General features: G+C 40.9%; 1 protein-coding gene across 6 annotated transcripts in view; it reads left to right on the top strand.

The window, feature by feature from the left end:
- The window catches only part of MDN1 (midasin AAA ATPase 1), a 163,263-nt gene that overhangs the window by 43,769 nt on the left and 100,315 nt on the right, over positions 1 to 19,179 (top strand). For all 6 annotated transcript variants that reach the window (XR_012157991.2, XM_073336750.2, XM_073336749.2 and 3 more), the window contains 12 exons: positions 720 to 864; positions 3,477 to 3,573; positions 5,917 to 6,030; positions 7,886 to 8,033; positions 8,213 to 8,323; positions 9,379 to 9,530; positions 10,590 to 10,768; positions 11,155 to 11,363; positions 13,045 to 13,191; positions 13,763 to 13,904; positions 18,294 to 18,428; positions 18,506 to 18,644. Coding sequence is in view for 5 of the 6 variants with exons in the window: in XM_073336750.2 (XP_073192851.2) it covers positions 720 to 864; positions 3,477 to 3,573; positions 5,917 to 6,030; positions 7,886 to 8,033; positions 8,213 to 8,323; positions 9,379 to 9,530; positions 10,590 to 10,768; positions 11,155 to 11,363; positions 13,045 to 13,191; positions 13,763 to 13,904; positions 18,294 to 18,428; positions 18,506 to 18,644 (1,718 nt within the window). In the remaining variant the exon portion in view is untranslated. The remainder of the gene's footprint in view (positions 1 to 719; positions 865 to 3,476; positions 3,574 to 5,916; positions 6,031 to 7,885; positions 8,034 to 8,212; positions 8,324 to 9,378; positions 9,531 to 10,589; positions 10,769 to 11,154; positions 11,364 to 13,044; positions 13,192 to 13,762; positions 13,905 to 18,293; positions 18,429 to 18,505; positions 18,645 to 19,179) is intronic.

The raw sequence follows: 19,179 nt of genomic DNA, 5'->3' as shown, positions 1-19,179 counted from the left end.
TTACAGTTACAATTAACCAATATTATAAGATAATTAGGTGTACTGACAAGTCTTTTTATGAAGCAAAAACTTTACAAACAGTGGTGGTGTGGACTTGGATGCACTATTTTTCCTTGAGGCTGGGATGGCTAGAAAGAGTTTGTTTGGTTGTAAAGCAACATATTGATGGTCTGATGAAAGCTATACTTGCTTTGACACGAGAATATCAATAATGCTCATATCGTCAGTTCTGGTGCACCATGTTAGAAAAGCAACTTTGGGAAAACTTGAGCTGAAAATCAGGTTTAGCGGGATAAATGACTGCACTAAATTTTCCAACAGAATATCTAGATAATCATAATTTTGTATTTTTAGCTTCAAGTATCTACAAAGACTTTTATAAATGGTTCAAGTGAATTGCATTAGATTTTTAGTTGTTATCATTTCCCAAATTCTTGTTGATGTTGTAAATTATTGTTCCTTGTAATTTTATTAACTTTATTAATAGTGTACATTCAAAGTATATTTGAGTTGTCTAAATTCTTGACAAGTCATTTAATTTAAAAAAAAAAAATCTTACTGAGAGGTACAGCTCTCACTGAAGTGGAATTTGATTTTTCCATTCATCTAGACAATCCACAGATTACAAGATAGGGTGTAATTCGTGTTCACAGCTTCACCAGATGTTTCGTATATCCTCAACGTTAAATAGCTAACATTGAATGGGTTCCACTTTTTAGGGTACTCTGGCACAAGCGGTGAAGAAAGGAGAGTGGATTTTACTGGATGAGATTAATTTGGCTTCAGCAGAGACTTTAGAATGCCTGAGTGGCTTGCTAGAAGGATCATCTGGCTCACTGGTGTTACTAGACAGAGGAGACACAGGTACTATTAGTATGTTTGTTTGTGCTGTACTTTGGTGTCTGGCAACAATGTACTTTATAAGTGTGTATGTAAGGCAAATTGTGGGACATATGAGATGGTTTGGATTGCAGTGGCACCAGAATGCTGATGACATTCAGCTCTGTCATACTTGGTGGGTAGTGAAGCTTGACTGCAAGTGTCTAGCTAAGATCAGGACTTGAATAAGATGATGTGGCAGAAGCGATCCTGAAGTAGTGGAAGTAATCTGTAGGGTAATGCCCATGTGTTTTGTTACTTTGATGTGCAACGTTGGGATCCTGTTCCGTTATTGACTGGTTCAGAATATCCATCTAGTAGCTGAGGCCACAAGTGCTTTTTTCCATCTGTTTTACTGGAAGGCTGAGACTGGCTGTTTAAGAGAAAAGTATGTATCCTCTTGTCACCATTACAAACATTAATAGAACCATAAAATTTATGATTGGAAGGGATGTCATCAAATCCAGCCCCTGCTCTGAGGCTAGACCAGCTCTGACATGTGTTTGTCCAACCTGTTCTTAAAAACCTCCAATGATAGGGAGTCCATTACCTCCCTTAGAAGTCTATTCTAGAGCTTAACTTCCCTTATAGGTGGAAAGCTTTTCCTAATATCTAACCTAAATTTCTCTTTCTGAGGATTAAGCCCATTACTAGTCCTACTATGGTATGTATCTCTTAAATCAGTTTCTGTACCAGGTGGCTGGAGGATAGCTAATGTGACACCATTTTTTTAGGCTGATAAGCCTAACTTGAGTACCACACAAATTGGTTGAAACTATATTAAAGAATAGAATTATCAGACACACAGATGAATACAATTTGTTGGAAAAGAGTCAATATGGGTTTTGTAAAGGGAACATGCCTCACCAATCTATTAGAATTCTTTGAGGGGCTCAACAAACATGTGGACAAGGGTGATCCAGTTGATATAGTGTATTTGGACTTTCAGAAAGCCTTTGGCAAGGTCCCTCACCTAAGGCTCTTAAGCAAAGTAAGCAGTCATGGAGTAAGAGGGAAGGTCCTCTCTTGGATCAGTAACTGGTTAAAAGGCAGGAAATAAAGGATAGGAATAAATGGTCAGTTTTCAGAATGGAGAGAGGTAAATAGTGGTGTCCCCCAAGGATCTGTACTGGGGCCAGTGCTGTTCAACATATTCATAAATGATCTGGAAAAAAGGGGAAAACAGTGAGGTGGCAAATTTGCAGATGATACAAAACTACAGATGATACAAAAAGATAGTTAAGTCCAAAGCAGAATGTGAAGAGTTACAAAGGGATCTCACAAAACTGAGTGACCGGACAACAAAATGGCAGATGAAACTTAGCGTTGAAAAATGCAAAGTAATGCATTTTGGAAAACACAATCCCAACTGTATGTACAAAATGATGTGGTCTAAATTAGCTGTTACCACTCAAGAAAGATCTTGGCGTCACTGTGCATAGTTCTCTGAAAACATCTGCTCAATGTGCAATGGCAGTCAAAAAAGCTAACAGAATGTTAGGAACCATTAGGTAAGGGATAGATAATAAGACAGTAAATATCATAATGCCCGTATATAAATCCATGATACGCCCCTATCTTGAATATTGCATGCAGATCTGGTCGCCAGAATCCTCCATGAATTTTATTTTATTTTATTTTTTTGCTCTTTTCTGGACTCTTTCCAGTTTGTCCACATCTTTCCTAGTATAGAGCCCGGTTAAAGTTATTTCACTTCTGGATTAGATTACAGCTGTGTGCTGTTCTTGTGGTTTAGCTTGAAGACCATGCAAACATCAACTCATGCAGAATGCAGCTGCCAGTTTACATAACAGTGCTTCTCACTGTTCTGTAGCAACAAAGTCATCTGAATTGGCCAACTCCCCCTCCCATATAGCTTAAAATAATCATTGCAGAATTTTTCCTCCATAAGGAGTGAAAGGCAAATGCACTGGCAGTATGACTTCACTTCTTTATGTGAGAGGAGAAGTAGTACTTACATGAAGGGCCCAGTGTCTTCAGTCTTCAGAAATTGCTGTTGCTCTTGCTCTTAGCCTCTCTTTTTGAACAGATGTCTGGAGCATCCCTGAATAAGAATTTCATGTCTCTAGAGGTGATGCAGAAGGAACTCCGTACATTGGGCAGACAGTATAGTGTATAGCATACTGGACTGAGACTGTGATGACCTGGCTACAGTTCCCAGCTCTGCCTCTGGCTTGCTAGGTGATCCTTCCCTAACTGTGGACCCTACTGGTGTGCACTAAAAGTACTAGATTAAAGTGCTAGTATTAGGGAACTTTTAGTGTACACCTACAGGGTCTACATGGACTAATTAATGCACAACATGCCAGTGCACTTTAGAAATCACATCCCCTGTAGTGGTCATTACCCCAAGGTTGTAGATATGTCCTAACTCACCAGACCAGGTGAATCGCTAAAGTCTTAAACAGTGGCATTGTAGTTAAAAGAGGATGCAGGATAGCAATGAGTGGTAGAGAGGAGGGGGACTTAAACTGTTTTGGATTAACCAAGAAATGTCTTTGATTTACATTATAGTGTTTTGGTTTGCATTTTTGTGTTTGTGAATAGAAGGGAAACATCTTTATTTTTCTTTTTAGAACCTCTGGTGCGTCATCCTGGTTTTCGTTTGTTTGCCTGTATGAATCCAGCTACGGATGTTGGAAAGAGAAATCTACCCCCAGGAATAAGAAACAGGTTAAAAAAAATGAATGGATTGTAAAATAGTTAAAGTTGCTGTCTGTTTTGGAATTTGACTAGTTTCATGAGTCAACATGAATGGTACAACATCTGTGCTTGAAGCCCCAGGAGACAGACATTCTGAGAGATGCCTTAGAGACTAACAAAAATAAAGTAAGAAGAATATATATTATAGCACATAAAATAATATATATTCTTCTTACTGTATTTTTCACTCCGTGCATCTGCTGAAGTGGGTTTTACCCCACGAAAGCTTATGCCCAAATAAATTTGTTAGTCTCTAAGGTGCCACAAGGACGCCTCGTTATTTTTGCTGATACAGACTAACACGGTGTGAGGCAGTAGGGTGGGGGGGAGTGTTGACTTGGGAATGTGGCTGGGGAGTTTCATTGGGGATGGGATACCTGAGAGCCTGTAACCTGAGCTAGGAGGGGGCGGGGGAAGGTAACACCTCTGCCCGGGAAACTGGACAAAGGCTGGAGGAGAGAGCCTGCTGGAGGGGTTTTAGTTTCAGTTTTGTGCTGGGTGGTGGAACTCAGGGAACCCCCAAGGCTGGGGTCTAAGCTCCCTGCCCCCCAGAGGGACTTGACTGAGGGGTCCTGGTTGTACCCACAAGCTCTGTTTTAGACTCTGTTCCTATTGTCCAATAAACCTTCTGTTTTACTGGCTGGCTGAGAGTCATGGTGAACCCAGGAAGAGGGGGTGCAAGACCTGGACTCCCCCACACTCCGTGACACACAGCTACCATTCTGAAACCTGTCATTCTGAGAGGTGTTTGTTATCAGACAGTTGAAGAATGTTGATTGAATAGCAGGAGGAAACTACTGTTCTGCTGATGCAGAACCTAAAGAGCTGGTCTCGAAATAGTATAGAATGTTACTCTTTAGGAGTCCTTCCTTAAATGTAAGTTGTCAAGAGGCTGTAGCAGCATGCTCTGTGCCTCTTGGGAATAATAAAGGCAAATGCTTCACAGTCCTCTAGTAATCATTCTTGTTAACTTAGCAGTGTTGATGGGCTGTACAAAGAGCTATATATTTAGTCTTCAAAAGTTGGAGGAAGGTTAGTTGGACATGGGAGTGGATGTGTGATACCTGGAATATTTGGGACTCAAAGGACCACTGGGGCTGGGGAAAAGTGGGTCTGAGAGAATTTCTTTCTCTAGTGTAACACACCTGACATCACCTGGTGAGTGCTAAGTTCTGGACCTGCTGTGTCTTTCTCATGCAATTTCCCTGCTGATTGTCAGGAAACTTATACAAAATTTATACCACTCTGAAAAGTGACCACGTGAAAATCTTCACTGCTTACTCAGGAGATCTGTTCACTGTGTGTAGTTAATCATCTGCTGTCACTAGTGACAAAAATAAGGTTTTGTTGCTATTAGCTTTGCAGAGCTAATAGCAATAAGAGAGAAAGAGAGAGCTGGAGTAAATTTCACCTTTTGCATTATAGTCAGAATTGCTTATTTTAAGTTCCAGTAAATTACATTTTTCCAAAATCAGTAAAGGCAATGGAATTTTACAAATGTAGCTGGCCTACTTTGGCCTGCAGAACCATTGTTAGCAGTGATGTATGAGATGCAAAGAACCCAACTTGATTCTCAGATCCCAGGATGAGTTTCCAGGACTAAACAATCAGAAATGCTATTTTTATACTTGGTAAGCATAATTAATGCACAGTCAGTGAGACAATGAACATGAAATCCCATTACTGCCATTTTTGGAGTGGCTTAGAACTCCACTTCAGTAGCTAAATTTAAAGTAGATACTTTGCTGCTAATGTAGCTGCTTTGTTTCCTTTTTATCTTGATGAGTTGTTTTTCTCTATTTAAATGGTTGCTCCATTATGAAAAGAGGGAATATGCGAGGTAAGCTTGACAGCACAAAAATTGGATGTGTGGTATATTTCACAGCAGTTGAGTGATTAATATAGAGAATCAGTTTTCAAAAGCCCTCTTGCTGTGCCAATACTTTAATATTCAGTAACTGCTGTCTGGAGCTCTGTACCACAAACTCCTTTTAAAAGCATGTTTCTCGTATTGTGAGTTGAACTTGGTAGACTGTATAAAACAATACAGATATTGATACTTTGTCCTTAAGCAATGTAGTACTTAGCCTGTAGTTACATATTATTCTCTGCTTCAGTTCAGTTGGTATTTGTATATCAAGTCAATAAATCTTTATGTTGGCAAACAAATCAATATTTGATTTGCTGCTTATGCTATATTTTGAGCATTATATGTTCTGTGAGAGATTAACTGGGCCATAATGAAATTTCAGAGTGTCTGTTTTATCATCAGCAGGCAGATGTCTAAGTGTTATAGCTTAATTTTTCTCGTAGGTTTACTGAACTTTATGTAGAAGAACTGCAGAATGAAGGAGACTTGCTCATTCTTATCATGGACTATCTGAAAGGCTTGAATGTGAGCAAAAACACAGTACAAGGAATCATGAAGTAGGTTATATTTACATTTTTATGAAGCCTCAGTGGAATAAGCTGCAAATGAAAATACATAATTACAGCCTACAATTTTTTATATTAGTCTCTCCCACCCTAGGTTCTTGAAGAATGACACCCAACCTCCTTATTCTAGGACTACTTGTATGTTACCTTTTATTGCTGTTTGTCTTCCTTTCTTCCATCCTCATTCCAAAAAGTAGTTTATTGACATTACCAGTTAGAGAGAATTATTGCTTTAATTCTTTCCTCCATCTGAGAGGTTAGAAGGGGCGGCTACTTCAGAATATCATTGTGTGTCAGTTGTGGGGATGGTTTGCTTGCCTGCCACAGAACCTCTTTCCTTTAGAGCAGGCGTGTTGCCTCCAACGTGCTAAATTTCTGCAGTTCAGTTTTTTGGGGCAATCTAAAGTATCTGTTCAGAGGACTTTGTGAATACCTAGTGATACATGGCAAACCAGGTTATCTCCCTGAAATACAAAATATTGTCATTTAAAACATTAATAGTTCTTTCTTGACTTTTTGGGCTTCATTGCCTGCCAGAGTAGGCCCTATTGCAACACTGCGTGCTGACTTCAATTTAGACCTTCCAAGGAAAGTGGTGAATGAAGAGGCTATTTTGAATATTCCTATACAGGGATTAAATCCCTTAGAGAGATGTTTTGATGCTAGAGATTATCAACTCTTCAGTAACGATGAAACACAAACTGGCCTGCCAACGGGGGCCGGGGTCAGGGCAAGGAAAGGGATCGCCAGGGGTCTGGTGATTTAAAAGGGCCCAGGCGGATGGGATAGATACATACTTTTTAATAAAAATTAAGATAGAAATCCTGCTGTGCTGTACAGAGCGCCATCCCTCGTTGTGACAGTAACAGTTTGCCAGAGCACTGCCGCACCCAGCTAGTCTGGCAGAGCTTCAGCAACAGCAGCTTGGGAACTGCGGAGCTTGCTGCCTCCTCTGGCTGCTGTGCCTGCCATGCTGTCTCTACGGCTGCGGGTCTGAGGACAGGGATACTTTAAAGAGGAACAAGCTCCTTCTGTGCTACCAGATTTCCTCCCCCGGGGCTGCAGCTCCTCACCAGACACAAGCCAGCAAGTTCAGCCACCCAATGGAGCCTCTCTGTTTGCCGAGAGGCAGCTGGGATTAGCGCCCACCCTCCCCCTTCTGCTGCTGCTAGCACTGGCTGACGAGCTAGCTGCTGTCTCGAGCACAGGATGAGGGGCCACCTCCACCGCTCAACCAGGGAACGAGGTGCAGGTTTTCCCTCTCCTTGGAGATCTCCTGGTTGATGTGGCGCACAATGTCTGCTGTCTCCTCATTGCTCTGGGTGTTGATGTCCCACAGCATCAGCAGCACAAGTATTGTACATTTTAACTTTGTTAGTCATATTCAGTTACATCTTGTATATCAGTTTCTTTCCTGGTCTTTAGATTGCACATGAATCACGATTAGGTGTTTAATTAGCCTACTTGATACTTCAGGTGTTTTCTTACTTTGTGCTTCTTTAAATGTTTTATATATTAATTAGTTTTATATATTAATTAATTTCATAATGTATTTATTTAATTTAACTGTATCATTCAAAATAACAAATTCTATAGCTTATATTTAGGCTCACAATTTGTTTAATACTGGTGCTGTAACTGGGGAAAAAAAAGTTAACTAGATCAAGCAATGCCACAATTTACGCATATTGAGTCCTAATGTGTTATCAATAGGATAAAAAGTAGTGTCGTAAACCTCAGCCATCACTTTCTCGGCAGACCATTGACTGTTCTGCCCTGGGGCTCGGAATTGTTGTCCGCTGGCCTGAATACAAATAAGTAACTGGTTTAACTCTTTATTTTGTAGCTTCTATTTATCTGTGAGAAAAGAGACAGAAGCAAAATTGGTGGATGGGACTGGCCATAGACCTCACTACAGCCTTCGTACACTTTGCAGGGCTTTGAGATTTGCAGCATCTAATCCATGTAAAAACATACAGCGCTCACTGTATGAGGTAATGATCTTTCTGTGTGATTTTGTTCCTAAGTGTGTGTTCAATACACAATCTACTTGGGTAAAGGAATACAAGGAAAATCATATTTTCTAGGGGCATCAGATATCAAACAAATGCCTTAAAAAATAAAGCTTAAAGAAATTTTCACTTCACAATAGAAAATAACTTTATTTTTGTAGGGCTTTTGCTTGGGCTTCCTGACACAGCTTGACAGAGTTTCTCACCCGATAGTTCAGAAGCTAATTTGCCAGCATATTGTCTCTGGCAACATCAAAAGCCTCCTTAAGCAGGTAGGAACTTCTGAATATTTTGGGATGTTTAATGTTATCAGGAAGATTGTTTTTAAATACATTTTCCCTTGTTGATCATGCTTTAGTAATTTTAAAAGTTCTCAAACATTTAAACTTTATCCTATTGGTCGTTTCTGATAAAATGTTATTTCATTTAACTTGAACTATATGGTTTAAGCATGGTATTTTCTTAGCTGACTTATTCTTTCATCTGAAAACATTGAAAGGATGTGGAGAACTTGCATATGACTGAATCTTGCCAAATTTCAGAGAATGACCAGACCAACTTTAATAGTGATGACTCTAATTCTGAAGTAGAGGTTGGGGAGGAACTTGCTGGGTTTTTTTTTTGTTTTCTTTTGTTTTAACATAAGGGGCAATACACATTGGTATGGAAAAGGCTTGTGCTCTAATGAAGCAAAAATCTGAGCTTCATCTTGAAGAGGGAGAATCCAGGTTGATTCTTGGAGCACAGAGTGAACTTGCAGGGCTGAAATACAAAATATTGTCATTTAAAACATTAATAGTTCTTTCTTGACTTTGTGGGCTTCATTGCTTGCCAGAGTAGGCCCTATTGCAACACTACATAGTGACTTCAATTTAGACTTTCTGAAGAAAGTGGTGAATGAAGAGCTATTTTGAAAGTTCGTATACAGGGATTAAATTCCTTAGAGAGATGTTTTGATGCTAGAAATTAACAACTCTCCAGTAACGATGAAATAAAAATAAGTAACCCCCTCAGTTCAAGAAATTCCTACAAGTCACTTTTCAGAATAGCATGTCACATTAAAGTCCAGAACTGGGAGTCAGAGGACCTGGGGTTCTGTTCACAGCTCTGCACAGATTCTTGACTTTAGACGAGTCACCTTCTCTTCCTTGGATTCAAATCTGTAAAATGGGGATAATACATACCTCACAGGAGTGCTGAGGATTAAGCTAATGTCTGTAAATTGCTTTTTATGGATGATGCTATAGTAGTGCAAAAATTGCTGCTGCTGTTAGAAAACAATATGAAACACATTTGTATAATCTGTTATTTCTATCCTGTTTTTCAGCCACTACCAGAGCCCCAAGGAGGGAGAGCTGTACAAATAGAAGGTTACTGGATTTCAGTGGGGGATAAGGAACCTGTGATAGATGAGACTTATGTACTAACTTCTTCTGTTAAACTTAATCTGAAAGACATTGTCAGAGTTGTGTCTGCAGGGTATGTTTGTTTAAATTTTTGTGTCAGAATACAAAATTAAAAAGATAACATACAATTCTGTAATTGAGGTTACCTACCTCTATTATATTTCTATACTTAATGTTGCCCCTTAAATCTTAATAGATTAAAATATGCGTTAACATTAAAAAATGATGAGACGCTTCTTCTGAGAGGAATAATTCTCCTTCATGACTGACCTGCAGAAAGCCTACTGTAGGAATTGCATGCCGAGCTACAAGAATGACCTTTGACCAGTAGCTAGCAGTTGTGGGGGGCGTGTGCACGTCACTTGTTCTTAGTATTCTAAGACAAGAGCATAAGTACAGTAGAACCTCAAAGTTACAAACACCAGAGTTACGAACTGACCGGTCAACTACACACCTCATTTGGAACCAGAAGTACGCAATCAGGCAGCAGCAGAGACCAAAAAAAAGCAAATACAGTACAGTACTGTGTTAAATGTAAACTACTAAAAAATAGAGGGAAAGCAGCATTTTTCTTCTGCATAGTAAAGTTTCAAATCTGTATTAAGTCAATGTTCAGTTGTAAACTTTTGAAATAACCCCCATAACGTTTTGTTCAGTTTTACAAACGGTGTTCATAACTCTGAGGTTCTACTGTAGTCCAGTTATCTGCATGCTTGAGAGGATATGAAACCAGCTTTTCTTTCATTGTCCTTAAACAGCCTAAATTTTGTCATGTACAGTCCCACTTAAGCCCTATAAAGCTTGGTATAAAAATAGTTTCAGTGCTGATATCGACCAGCCTCTGATTTCACAAGTGATGACGGAGGCAGCATGGTATAGTAGTTAGCATATGGGAATAAAGGTATTTGAGATTATGTCCTGGCTTTGACACTGACTGGCTCTGTGACTTGGGTGAGGAACATAAATGAGACCTTGAGAGGCTAAATTGTAGTCTCTTGATAATCTGTTACACAAGGCTCTGATAAATTGCAAACAGTACAGATGCATTACTTCCTTTTCATATACACACAGGATATTTTACTGTCAACCTAAAATACTGCTTCTAAAATATTGTCTTTGCTAATCCCTGAAGGACTCATCCAGTGCTGATTCAAGGAGAGACATCAGTTGGTAAAACTAGTTTAATTCGCTGGTTGGCTGCAGCTAGTGGGAACCACTGTGTGCGGATTAACAATCACGAACATACTGACATCCAGGAGTACATTGGCTGTTATACATCAGACACTTCTGGGAAGCTGATGTTTAAGGAAGGTAAGGTTATCGCTTATCACATTTACCTCTAATTCCCTTCCATTTTACATATTACGCAGAGATGAAAAAAGCTCTGGTCACGGTTGTGTCAATGCAAATATGAGCTTTCATGCAGTTAGTTCAGTTGTGCAGGTCTCTGGTTATTGTGTTAAAGGGGTTCCTTTAGGCGTTCTTCCATCTCTTGTTCTTTGGTCCATTGCACTGACAGAGGGGAGAGCTAAAGGGTTTAACAGCTTCAGTGCTGTTGCACATCTTGCTGTGGGTTAACTTATTTTATTCTGAAGTAAAACTGGCTGCAAGGATTACTTGTGTTTGCTGGGTTTTTTGTATATTTTCATGCAGATTACCTTAAAATTTTAACCAGAACCTTTTGTATTCCAACACAGGTGTCCTTATTGATGCTATGAGAAAGGGCTACTGGATTATCCTCGATGAACTGAATTTGGCTCCTACAGATGTTCTGGAGGCACTCAACAGACTGCTGGATGATAACAGAGAGCTGTTCATAACAGAGACACAAGAAGTTGTCAGGGCACACCCTCGATTTATGCTGTTTGCTACACAGAATCCACCAGGACTGTATGGCGGCAGGAAGGTTTGTCGATCTCTCCTCTTGCTTTCGGTTATTCTTACATTAGGAAGAAAGCTTCACCATATTATTCTTTCAGGGGTGCAGAGACCTGTGGCACAGAAACTTTCTCACACATATCAGATAACATGATAATATGAAAGTGTAAAGGAGTAGCGGAAGGGAAGATGGTCTTCTAGCCAAGGCACTGGACTGCCTGCCTATGTGAGCTTGGGCAAGTCACTTAGGCTATATCTACACTGCAACTTGGGAGGTGATTCCCGGGACCCATAGACAGATGCGCACTAGCTCAGCTTGAACTAGTATGTTAAAAATCATAGTGTGGACATTGCAGCATGGGCAGTGGGTTGAGGTAGCCACCAGAATCCAAGCCCTCCTGACCCCCTGGGTCCAAGCTGGGGCAGCTAGCTCAAGTTGACCTGGTATGAGTCTGTCTGTCTACCTGCACTGGGAATCTCACTTTCCAGCTGCAGTGTAGACATACCCTTAGTCTCTCAATGCCTAAGTTGCCATCTGTAAAATGTTGTGAAGATACATTAATGTTTATAAGGTGCTCAAATGCTAGGGCTGTGAATGCCATAGAAAAGCCCGTGTGTAAATAAAACAGATATGTATTCTAGAGCAGTGGTTCTCAAACTTATTTTATCGCGGGCCCCCTTCTTTGTGTCTGTAATAGTAAGCTCCCCACCTCCTCTGGGTGCACAGCCAGCAGCCACATCTCTCCGGCCACCCAGCTCTGAAAGTGCGCAGAAAGTATTTTTTTTTTTCCCTAACATTTCTCACGCACTCCCGCCCTAATATATTCTGCACCCCCCAGGTGAATGCTCTCCCACCCAGTTGGAGAACCCCTGTTCAAGAAAGAGATCTAGGTTGCCAGCCTAGGTAGAAGGAACCTTTCTGAGTTTTGAAGTTTCCTCAACAAGAATATATAGTAGTTCCAATAGTTTTTAATTTCAAAATTAATCTAGCATGTCTGTTGCAGTGACCAAATGCTGATATGATCTACACTTAAAAATTCTGTGTGTCTTGACTGACTAGCACATCACACTAGTGGATGAATATGAGAAAACTGGCTTCCTTTCTCTTCCTTGTAAATGAAGCTTAAGAACTACTGCATTTCATGAACAGCACACACATGCACTTTTTATGAAGTTCAGTATTGGATGCAACTGGCTGTGAGGTGCCAGAGAAGAATTTGGCAAAGAAGCAGAGTGGGTAGGCAAATAATCTAATTCTTCTGCTATTTGGTGGCCTTTACAAGAGAAGTGAAGTTGGAGAGCAGTGTTCAGTTTAAGCCTTTATTCAGACTTGCCAGTCAGAGAACACACCAAGAATTTTTAAGGGCAGGTCAGTAGCTTCTCTGGTGGACGCTAAAGCTCCAGTTCAGCAGAGATGTTAAGCACACTTTTAAGCACTTTGCTGAATCAGAGCCTAAGTAATTAAATGTAATTTGCCCTGACTGATTATTTGGTTGTCTCAGACTGCTGGAGAATAGACCTTTTGCATCTTTAATGTCCATTTTGTAAGTTTTAAGCACGATCCTATCTATTCCTTGTCCCATTGGATTTTAATCACTAAACCTTCAGGGTAGCTCAGCTTCCTTTGACTGTATGTGCAGGATGTAGTTTACAAGGATTAAAGGGAAAAAGCAAAGTTCAGAAGTACTATTCCCAAACGTACATTTTAGGTGTTGTCCAGAGCCTTCAGGAATCGTTTTGTGGAGCTGCATTTTGATGAGCTGCCAAGTGCTGAGCTAGAAACAATCCTTCACAAGCGATGCAGTCTGCCACCTTCTTACTGCAGTAAACTCGTCAAAATCATGCTGAATCTGCAGGTATTGGTGTCTTTTTTTTTTTCTTCCCCCTTTTAATATAGAAGTAAAACTAAGGCCTTTAAAAAAAATATTGTATGACTTAACAACGGAGAAGTCTCTAATTTAAAATAACCAAGTTTGCTGGCTTAAGTGAACCCTTTCAGTTTGAGTTTTTGTTTAAAAGCAAAACCAAGTCCAGTAGCTACCAGTGCCTCATTTTTGGATTTTTGTTTAAATACTTTAAAAAATATTGTGCTCCCACATTTTTCTAGATCCTAGGTGCTGAAATAGATTGTTGTGAACAACCATTTAGCTCTGACTACTTACCAAAATATGTGTTTTCTTTAAAAACAAATGCAGTAATAAAACCTGGAGGTACCTCTTTCTTCCTTCTGTCCTTTCTTCCTTCTAGAATTGAATGTGCTTAGACCTTTTTACTGTATTGCAAGAAAGTGAAAACTATATTCCAGTTATTAAATGAGAGGAAGTCTTAGGCTGGGATTACGAATTTATTACGTTTTCATTTCACTGACGTTTGTTTGAATGAGGAATACATATTAAATTTTAACCGTCCTCTTTGCTCACTTGGTAGTCTTATCGCAGAGGTTCAACAGTGTTTGCTGGGAAGCATGGTTTCATTACTCTTCGAGATCTGTTTCGTTGGGCTGAAAGATACAGATTGGCAGAACAGACAGAGAAGGATTATGACTGGCTTCAGCATTTAGCAAACGATGGTGGGTCTTTGCTCCTGTTCTTCATGATACTTCATTTTTTTAAAGAACTAATGTAAACATTTTTAACCCCACTTTTCAAATACAAACCTTTGTCCCTTGTTACTGAGCAGTAATAATCTGTGATGGAATACACTCCTGTATTCACACCCTGCACACTATTGTAATAATCTCTGTACAAAGTATGCCTTGTAAGATGTCATTTGAAAACTCAGAATTTTCTGGTCAGTATTGTCCTGGCAAAATGTGTGGAAACATTGTATGTGTCATTATAAGATTCTACTTTTTGATGTTATGAACACATATTCCAAACCCCACAGCCCTGCCCAGGCAGAAATCAGGTCTGTCCTTAACAAAGGAAGGAGTGTGCACCTGACTTAATTTGCATTTAAGCAGTAAACAGAATCCTCACGTAGGCAGACAAAACAAAGGAAGTTCAAACAGGTGGAAAAAAACCCAGCAGGGAATAGCCTTCTACATAGATTCTTTGTCCCCTGGGTCTCAGCTGCAAATGTTTTTCAAGAGGGGGACCGATAATATAAAAAGGAGGGACAAACACCCCTCTCTCTCTCTCCCTGTCTATTGCATCCACTGCACCTGAAGAGACAAAGGAAGTAGCCATTGGACTTTGGGGGAAGGGTCTGGACTGACTGAGTTTGGGTCAGTAACACTGCTGAAAGCATGTGTGAGAAAACTGCTTTGAATCTAATGTAGTTTGTTAAATTAGGTACCGGTAAGTGTTTTATCTTTATTTTTCTTGTAACCATTTCTGACTTTTATGCCCCGTTACTTGTACTCACTTAAATTCTCTCTCTTTGTAGTTAATAAACTCATTTTATTGTTTTATCTAATCCAGTGTGTTCAAGTTTAAGTGCCTGGATAACTGTTTGGGGTAACAAGTTGTGACCATATTATTACCTTAAAGGAATAATGGACTCAGTATATTGGTACTGTCCATGAGAAGGCATACATGCAGTATGTAGAGGACATACATTTCTGGGTAGAAATCCGGGAGTGTGTTGGGGTCACCCTGTAGCATAACCCAGGCTGGTAAGAGCCAGGGTGCTGCTGGCTGGCTGGCTGCCTGCCTGCAGCACATACACAGACATAGTTGGGAGTGATTTATATGCTGGAGGCTGTGAGCAGTCCAGGCCGGAGACTACAGCAGCAAGGCATTGTAAAGGTCACCCCAGGTTACTGGGCAGGGGTGACACAGCTGCTCATTAGTCTGGATTGTATCCTGACATGTCACAGTGGTGCAGCGAACTAGGGTTTATGCACAGCTTTTTTAGTTTAAATGAGGCTTACACTTTAAGCACCGGTCTAGCAATTTTAAGGGAGTCTTAAGTATGGTGGCTGGAAACAATCAAAGAGAGGTTACAGTTTGTTGTTTTCTGTTTGCTTATTTCTGGTAAGGGAAATATAAACAGTAAAGCATAAGTATGAACACCAGCGAAACAACTGAAAAGCTAGAACTGGCCAGGTTGGAGAAAGAAGAAAGAGATAAAGAATGTGAGCACCAAAGGTGGCAAGGAGAGTGAAGAGCCAAAGACAGGCAAGCGGAAGAGCAGCAGCACGAAGCTGCCCACTGGTGAGCCATGGAGCTGAAGGAAAAAGAAATAGCTGCCCTCCAACAAGCCCTGGAAGCTCAGAAGGAAAAAGAAGAGAGAGAAAAGCTATCCATAGATGACCCAGGGAGCTGAAAGAGAAAAAGGCCCTAGAGAAGGAGAGGAAATATAATCTTGGCATGATGGCAAAACATGGACAGATCCCAGTGTCACCAATCTTTTGCTCCCTTCAAGGAGCTCTCAGCTGTAACAAATTGTGTCCTGCATAAGAACGTAAGAGCAGCCATACTAGGTCAGACCAAAGGTCCATCTAGCCCAGTATCCTGTCTTCCAACAGTGTTCAATGCCTGGTGCCGCAGAGGGAATTGACAGAACAGGCAATCATCAAGTGATCCATCCCCTGTTGCTCATTCCAACTTTGGGCAAACAGAGGCTAGGCCATTGATGGACCTGTCCTCCATGCATACAAGGCAACAGACTTCACTGAAGAATATCTACCACTTTTGAAAGGCTATCTGAGGTTCATAATATTCCTGAGGACAAAAAAGTACCCACACTGATTGCAAAGCTTTGAATGTATTTAATGAAATGCTTATTGAGGTAGCCTTGAGATAGTCTGAATTTTAAAAAGCTGCTTTTCAAATGTTTCAAATTATTCCTGGAGTGAATAGGTTGAAATTTAGAAATCTCAAGAAAAGTGATGGTACAAGTCATAGCGAATATGCCTATAAGATGTGTGACCTAATAAGAAAATGGGGAAAGGGAAGGGGGGCGGGGCATAAGGATTTTAGCCAATTGCTTGATCTCTTTGCTCAAGAACATTTCCTCAGTATATGCACTGATGAGATTTGGAATAGTTTATGGGATAAATCTTTAAAATTTGCAAGAAGTGGCCACCGTGGCTCATTCCTTTGTGCAAACGCAGATGTCCAATGAGAGCAGTCCAGAGAAGGAGGGATGCAAAGCCAGTGTAAAGGGTGATCCTGTTTTATGCCTCAGAAAAAAGGAGGGTATTTGGGAGCCCAGGCAGTCTGCCCCCTGCCCCCAAATTGTTCCCCTCCTGGAAATTTGCATCACAAACCTCCTGAGAAGGAGGAGAGTCCAAGAAGATGTTTCTAGTGTAACTCTACTGAGCACCTGAGAAATCAATGTCCCAAGCTAAAAGAAACTAAGCCCCATCCAATCTATTTTAAACTCACCTGATGAGTTTTGTGAGGACTGACCTTGAGGGGGTCGATGTGGAAGTTGTTAAGGTTGCCAGAGTAAATAGCAAGGAGTACCCGGGGTGGGAAGCGGGGGAGACACTGGAGCCCAGATCTCTCTGGTCAAGGGACGCAAGGTCCAACAGACTGAAATGTTACCTGATGAGAAAGTGGAGCTTCTAGTAGTGGGAGGACATATAATTCCTGTGCTTTTAGCCAAGGTGCATGGGCTAGGTGGAATGGGAAGGTTTAGAAAGTGCAATAGTTGTGCTGGGTAGTATCCCCATTGAAATACTTGTTGGGAATGCTATTTTGCATATGATTAAGGCTATTAATTTGGTAACAGAAAGATGTCAAAGGGAGTATTGTGTTGGATCCTAGAGGGGAGTGGTAACGTCCCAGAAACTGCTGGGGGGAGGTCTCTCTAACTCGGTGGTTTTCAAAATTTCTGTATTAGTGACCCCTTTCACTCAGCAAGCCTCTGAGTGTGACCCTCCTTATGAATTAAAAACTGGGGGAGGGATTTTACAGCTTCTGACCCCCCGTAACCACCATGAGATCCCCGAGGGGTCATGACCCCCAGATTGAGAATTCCTTCTCTAACTCTTCTGCAGCAGAAGGAAACTGTTTCCAGGTGTGGGAGGGGCTGAGGCTGGCGCCTGCATGGCAGAGAAAAACAGCATGCCGTCAGGGCCAGCTGGGGCGGAGATAACCCCTGTGACTGAAGAAGTGGTCCCAGATATCAGCTGCTAGCATTTTGCAGTTGAATAAGGGATAGATCCCACTCTAGAGAGCGTCAGAGGGTGCCCCAGGAAAGAAAAATGGGGAGAGGTTTTTTGAAGAAGATGGGAGATTGTATAGGGAGGCTCCTATGGGTAAAAACCAAAGGTCTGGGCAACCCTGTAAGCAGTTGGTTGTGCCCACATAGCACCATGCTATGTGCTAGGATATGATTGTCCTTTTGCTGGTCACTTGGGGGCACAGAGAACCGATGACAGGTTAAAGAAAAAATAATACAGGCCAGGAATACAGAGTGATGTGAGGAATTATTGCAGGTTTTGTGAATTAAGTCAAAAGTACCCGAGAAAGTTCCTCTATGCCCCTTGCTTGTAATATAAGAGGCATTTTTGAGGGTAACAATGGACATCGTGGGTCCTACCCAAAGGGGAAAGAAATGTATCTTGGTGGTAGTGGATTAGCTCTGACTAAGACTGAGGCAGAATCTGTGGCAAGAGCCATTTTCACTATCTTTAGCAGAGTTCATTTCCCTAAAGAGATTTTTATCTGACCTTGGGTCAAATTTTATGTCTCAGCTATTCAGTGAGCTATGGAAGTTGTGGAGTGACACAACTAAAAGCTACCTCATATCACCCAGAAACAAATGGTTTGGTGGAAAGATTCAGTGGGACCCTAAAATCTTTGTTGGGAGTGACTTATATGCTGGAGGCTGTCTGTGAGCCGTCCAGGCTGGAGGCAACAGCGGCAAGGCATTATAAAGGGCATCCCAGGTTACAGGGCAGGGGTCACAGCTATTCATTGGTCTGGATTGTACTGCTCATATGTCACACATTCCACTTTAAGAATCAAAGCAAACACTCTGATTTCTCTTGCCTTATTTACAGGTTTCATGCTTCTGGCAGGCAGAGTCAGGAAGCAGGAGGAGGTTGATGTTATTCAAAGTGTCCTTGAAAAGCATTTTAAGAAGAAATTGTATCCTCACTCTCTCTTCTCAGAGGAAAGCGTTAGAAAGTTATTGGGTGAGTTTGCAAAAAGGACTAAATCAAAAACCTGATGCGTGTGATTAAAGCTAATCAGCTTGTTCTTTGTTGGGCAGTTAAATCATCTACGCAGATGTCGGTGATGGACAGTGAGTTTAGTCATGTTGTCTGGACTCAAGGGATGAGGAGGCTTGCAGTTCTGGTAGGACGAGCCCTGGAGTTTGGCGAACCAGTACTGCTGGTGGGAGACACTGGGTAACTTGTTTTTCTATTACAGTAATGAATTGTTCTGTTTAGCCCTGTTCAGCAAGGTCCTTAACTGCATACCGACATTTAAACATGAGTGACCTCACTGAAGTTAGTAAAACTACTTATCCTTAAAGAGGAGCCTTGCTTAAATGCCTTGCTGTTTCACAGCCTTTGTGAATCTAAAACTGTCTCAAATGTCAAGTCAGGTTTGTAGCTGCTGTAATACAGAGTTAACTTTTTAGAGTGCTGTGTTGGAGTGCACCTGTTTTAGCAAACTACATTAAAAGTATCTCTTGTGGTTTTGCTTTATTTTATCTAATTTGTACAACAGTGTTATATAAACCTGTTAGGGATGTATTGAAACTGAACTGGAGAGGAGGGGGGTTGAGTTTCGTTCATGAACTGTCTGTTAGAATCTCAGTATAAGAATTACATACCATTCTCTTGAAACCTGGAAAAGTTAGTAATAAATCTGGTGGATAGTGGTGAATACATTTACATATGTTCCAGGATCTGACTGCATAAGGCCCAGCCCATCCTT

The sequence above is a fragment of the Lepidochelys kempii genome, chromosome 3 (assembly GCF_965140285.1).
Source record: "Lepidochelys kempii isolate rLepKem1 chromosome 3, rLepKem1.hap1, whole genome shotgun sequence".
NCBI classification, from domain to species: domain Eukaryota; kingdom Metazoa; phylum Chordata; order Testudines; family Cheloniidae; genus Lepidochelys; species Lepidochelys kempii.
Note: the sequence above shows the minus strand (reverse complement) of the source record. Positions and strands in the feature narration are given on the sequence as shown.